General features: G+C 42.1%; 1 protein-coding gene across 1 annotated transcript; it reads left to right on the top strand.

Moving 5' to 3' along the window:
• The first annotated feature begins 555 nt into the window (after positions 1 to 555).
• On the top strand, positions 556 to 5,237 carry csrp1b (cysteine and glycine-rich protein 1b). The gene is made up of 6 exons (XM_050038341.1): positions 556 to 685; positions 1,688 to 1,797; positions 2,231 to 2,399; positions 2,565 to 2,694; positions 2,786 to 2,879; positions 5,037 to 5,237. Exons 2-6 carry the CDS (start codon positions 1,689 to 1,691, stop codon positions 5,111 to 5,113), a joined length of 579 nt encoding a protein of 192 aa, XP_049894298.1. The 5' UTR covers positions 556 to 685; position 1,688; the 3' UTR covers positions 5,114 to 5,237.
• The last annotated feature ends 507 nt before the right edge of the window (positions 5,238 to 5,744 follow it).

The raw sequence follows: 5,744 nt of genomic DNA, 5'->3' as shown, positions 1-5,744 counted from the left end.
AATGTTTGCTGTCTTAAAAACAAACTGACAAAACACACATTTAAAATATTCATTTATATTGTTTAACAGAGAGAATTTGGGATTTCTCAACCTTACATGCATGGATGTCTTGCTGCATTACTTTGAGGTACTTAAGTCCTCAGTGCAGTTACCTCTATTTCCCATTGGGGGTTGCCAATGTGCAGAATTACCTTTAAACTCAACCGTGTGGGCTCCTTTGTAAACAAGTTATCATCCATCCGTTGCATTTTACGTTTCATTCTGACTGTTTTCAGGCAGTATGTTCTGTGATTTAACCAAGAAAGTTTTTTTTCATACAAAGAGATGATGTAAATCTTTCCTACGGTCTCCGACTCTTCCCTCCATCAATAACCACTCTCATTATCTTTCTCCTCCATCTCCTCCCGACATCTCTCCCTCCGTCTTAATGACAAATGTTGCTTCAGTAAGTTTGCATTAAATTGAACCCTTTTAAGCTCTTACATCGGAACCAGACCTTAAAAATCAGAAATCGACCCAACATGACTTTTCTCTGTGTCCTGACTCCTCCCTCAGTTCAGCCTGGTGTCCTCTCAGCCTCCCTCTGCGTCTCCTCATCAGACCACTGTCTCTCCTCTCCTCAACTCAGCCATCACTTCTAACAGCATAACAACCACAGAGAGGATCAGCCTTCGACCAGCGACAGGTAGGTTTGTTTAAGTTGTACGGATACAGAAAAACATAGTTAAATAGATCAATACTTGACTGGAAGATTTCATAGGAGGGTACTTTTTTTTTTTTACTAAGATCAAATTTGGCAAATCAAGAATAAAATGAAATAAAAGCATGTTTTTTTGTAAATTAGATTTGTAATTTAGAGGCAAAGCTACCTTTTAAGCTTTTAATTAAACTATTAAGTGGTGCTGGTTTGCATAAAGTTAAGAGGCATATTTTTAAATTTGGAAATTTCCTGTTATTGTCTTGGATGAGAGTGAGTTTACGCCTTAAAACCTGTTTCCTGAACTTCAGCTGATAAGAAACAACCTTGAAAAAAAAGGTGCTGCCACTTTAAAATAAGCAAAACGTTTATTCTAGTCACGCTTGGAGACGACACTGAAACTATCCCTGGACAGTGTTTTTTATTTATTTTCTACAACATTGTTTCAGTACCTCAGATCATCTGTATCATAGCTTGTCGGGTTGTCTGAGGTCACGGCTGTAAACATGTGTGATTACAAAATAAATGCAAGGAATTTCCTGTTTATACACAGCGATCTAGTAGATTGCCAGCTCTCTGTGTGGATGCTGACTCACTACATGAGGTCATCGCCATAAAAAGACATTTAATTTTAAAAACTCAGAGCTGACACTGGTGTGGTGTTAATACAGAGTGTTTTCTGATGTCATTTTATCTTTTACGAGGTGGTTTGGCACTATCTGGGCGACGCCAGCAGGTAGTTTGCATTTTATAGTCAGGGATGAACAGATATCCACTCATTCCAGTACGCTGAAACAAGACGGAGGAAAGAAAGAGCAGCATGTCATAGCAAACTGCTGCCTCTCCTTTTATAGGTATTGTTGCATCTAGCCTCAAGTGTTGCAGATGGCCTCCGTCTGCTGAGCAACACTGATCTGTACACCAGAGGAGAGCTGTTATATATACAGTGAATGAAAGATGTACACACAGGCTCTCCCTGTGTGCCTACAGAATGCCTTTCGGGGGAGGAAACAAGTGCGGCTGCTGCCAGAAGACCGTCTACTTCGCTGAGGAAGTGCAGTGCGAGGGGAAGAGCTGGCACAAATCCTGTTTTCTATGCAGTAAGTATTTAAAGTAATCTGCTTTATTCCTCATCTGACGCGCGGTGGTAAATGACTCGGAAATCACAAGGATGGAATGCAGAGTATTTGGCGTCAGGGTATGAAAGTGAGCATCTGCAGGTTTTCGCTCAGACATCTCAGCCCTTATTTGGATCCATTGGAAACATGTGACAAAAGGTTTGGTCTTCCTTATAAGGCAGAGGAAGGTACACACACTCCCCCCTCCAGCACAGACAAGTATTTATCTGAGGCAGCAACGCACATTGTGGATTTCCTCTTTAAAATGTCATGCATAGTTTTGTGGTGATGTCACAACTAAGCATCAGTGGAAAAATGTGGGTTTGAGAGTTCAGTTTGTTTGGTGTGCTATTAAGACAAAATCAATCAGCTCTGTATTTCTAATTTGATTTTTCCCCTCTTTGTTTGCTGTAAGTGGTCTGTAAGAAGAACCTGGACAGCACAACAGTGGCCGTCCATGTGGATGAGATCTACTGCAAATCATGCTATGGCAAGAAGTATGGGCCAAAAGGCTACGGCTTCGGAGGTGGAGCCGGCACTCTGAGTATGGACACAGGAGAAGGACTTGGGATCAAGCCTGAAGTGTGAGCAAAGCAGCACTTCCTCCTTTTATTTTAACTACTGAGTACCGTAAAAAGGCACATACTGTACATTTACAGATTATGAAATGACAAAGTGCATTTCAAAAAATGTCGAGCTGTCTAGTTTCCTCCCTTATGAGCTTCTTAAAACTCTGTTTCTCTTCACAGCCAAGCTCCTTTTCGTCCCACAAACAACCCCAACGCCTCAAAGTTTGCTCAGAAACCCGGGGGCTCAGATGTGTGTCCTCGCTGTGGGAGGACAGTGTACGCAGCCGAGAAGGTTGTCGGAGGAGGCAATGTAAGAAGGATCTACATATGCTGTTATCTCACTTTATAAAATGTGATTTAAATGTCAGTTCTCTTGAACCAACTCTCTGCTCTCTCGTCAGTCCTGGCATAAAGGCTGCTTTCGCTGCGCCAAGTGTGGCAAAGGCCTCGAGTCCACGACCCTCGCTGATAGAGACGGGGAGATCTTCTGTAAAGGTCTGTGTGAATCAACTGATTCGCTTAGTTGGGTTAATTAATGAGCAGATAGTCTGATAACAAATAGGTCATTTTTACAGCAAAGATACCAAACATTATGTTGGGTCAAATTTAAAAAATCTGGATTTGCTGATTCATTTTGTCGTATGCAACATTAAATTGAACAACTTTAGATTGTTGTATTGTTGGTCAAGAAAAAATTTGATGTCACCTTGGGCTTTAGCAAATTGTAATGGACATTTTTCACTACTTTCTAGCATCTTACTAGGAACGAAATGGTCACCAGTTTCACAATAAACCGCTGTAAAATTCCCGACAGTAAGTTTTATCATTAAACCGTGTTTGATTGCCACGTTTTGAAACCTTACAGTAATTACTGTCCAGCCTCAACCAAAGCTAGCAACAGTCTCCCAGATGCAGGAAGCAGCATGCAACGTGGGTTTGTTTTGCCTATTCCTTGTTTACAGAGTGGGTGTGCAGCAGGCAAACCCAGTGATGCGACTGGTCCCTTGTCCTCATCTACAGCGACACAGACACTCACAATATTGGCGCACATTCAATGTGGTTTTCACATGTTTACATAGAGTATTGGCTGTGTTATTATTTCAATGTTTATCAAAGAAAAAGTGCAGTGCTGGTGATTTTGTTCGTGGTTTTCAGTATGAACTTGGTGAGATGATTTGAACCACGATAATTTGGGTCACTATAATCCTGTTATGAAATATTATACTGTTTCAGCTCTAGACCAAACAATATAATCAATTGACTGATGATCAAAATAATCTTGACTCTGGTCCCAACATAAAAACAGTTGTCACTAATGAGAAATTATTTCTAGTATTCTTTATAAAACAAATGCAAACTGGGAAACATATAACATACTGTAAATGAATCAATACTGCATTAGAGTTCATGCAGTTGTTTATGATGATAGGCAGTGTAATTGTGGGATGTCATGTTACTTCAGATGTCACTGGTCAAGTCAAACCTCTGCTGGTCACATCTGGTTGAACCTCAACCTGCAGCAAAGAAGCAGTTGCTCTAAATTACCTCAGACAGAGTTCCAGTGGGTCAGCAGCCTCTCTGACCTTTTGCCATTTAGTAAATCATGATTTATATTTCAACTAGACCTCATGTTTGTGAGTTACCTAGTTTAAAGGGGCGCCATGCATAACAGAGCGTATGAGTTGTCTGGACAAAGTTCTCAACATGGAGGTGGCTGAGATGGAGGCTAGCAGCTAAAGGTGCTAACTCCATAAACCACCCTACACTATGGCAACAGTGCTGACAGGGCTATTGGTAATAACTGGGGGGTGGGAGATACGCTTCCACTACGACGCCATCCTGATATTCTCAGTAACTTCTGTATGAGCACAGTGCAATGGAGCAGCAATGACCTAGCTGATGACAAACTAGAGCTTAGACTCTCTGCCCGAGCCCGAACCCAACCGTAATTTCCCGCCACTCGGATGGGTCACGCTCGTCATAATAGACCTAGGCTATGGAACCAGCTACTTATCGCACCTTGACGGCGCCGCTGGCCGCGCACATGTGAGTTGTCAACGGTGACAACGTGTCTGTCAGTTTCGTGGAGCGTACCAAGTGCAGTACGATGCTGGTATATGACAGCAAAAAGACGGGGACCTCGTCACTTAAGAGGCACATGACGAAGGCTTGCCATGGAAAGAAAGACGAGAGTCAGCCTTCAATGTCCACGTTCATATCCTTAAAAAAAGTGTTGGGTTTAAACCGGGCTCGGGGTCAGACAGAACATTCACGGGCTCAGGTGGGGTCGGGCTGGATTTTTTTGGGCCTGATCTAAGCTCTATGGCAAACACACATGCATTAACGCACACATCCTGCTGGACCGTCTACCACAACAAACCGCAGTGAAGCTCGAATCACAACACACACAGAGGGAGCGTGACTTCCATCTCTGCTCAGGTTGCCATTACTCCACTATATCTTTACACAGTAAACAGTGGTCTGCCGCTTTATTACTGCTCTGAACCTTTAAATTAGCCAGCTGACAGCTCAACCCTGTGGTAGTTACTCTGCGGCTCTGCAAACTGAGGCATAATAAACCATTAACTTGTGCGATTTAAACTCCAGTCTGTTCAGCACAGTGATTCTCAGTCTGTGTATTTTCATTCACAGGTTGCTACGCAAAGAATTTCGGTCCCAAAGGCTTCGGCTTTGGTCAGGGTGCAGGAGCGCTGGCTCACTCCCAGTAAAGCCTGAAGCCTCAGCCCACCTGAGACCGACTGGTGCTTCGCTTCCAGGATCCTTCAGTCAATATCCGGCCTATTTTATTCTGCCCGCTCATTCCAGCTAAAGGAATAGATGAGTGAAAGGAGGCACTCAACACAGCTTTTTATACAAGATCACCAAGTAGATTTTGCTCTGTGTTGCATTTGAATCTGGATTTTATATGCCATTTTTTACTGCTTTAAAAAAACAGGGTGTCATGCTTAATATTTACAAAACACTAAAATCTAACTGTGTTTGGACGTGCACATTGTGTGTTTTTAACAGGATAAAAATGAAAACAAATTAAACCGGTTGAGATACTAAGAGACACTTCCACTGTAATAACAAATCTGAATTTGACAAACGTCGAGTTTGGTTAACATCTGAATCAGTCGGCGTCTTAGCGAGAACAAAATAAGATCAACACTTTTCAGGACTGACAGCTGTGAAAAAACAGGCTCACATCACGCTTCAGTTACACTCAAGATAAAGCTTTCATTTCTGCCTCACATGTCAAACGGTGTACATACTGTCTTAAGATATGCTTTGTTGCTGAGACACAAAATAAATATCAGTCAAAAAAAGAAAAGAAACAATAGATTTTTCTGATTCTCC

Source organism: Epinephelus moara, chromosome 24 (assembly GCF_006386435.1).
Source record: "Epinephelus moara isolate mb chromosome 24, YSFRI_EMoa_1.0, whole genome shotgun sequence".
NCBI classification, from domain to species: domain Eukaryota; kingdom Metazoa; phylum Chordata; class Actinopteri; order Perciformes; family Serranidae; genus Epinephelus; species Epinephelus moara.
This window is presented reverse-complemented; position numbering and strand designations above follow the sequence as displayed.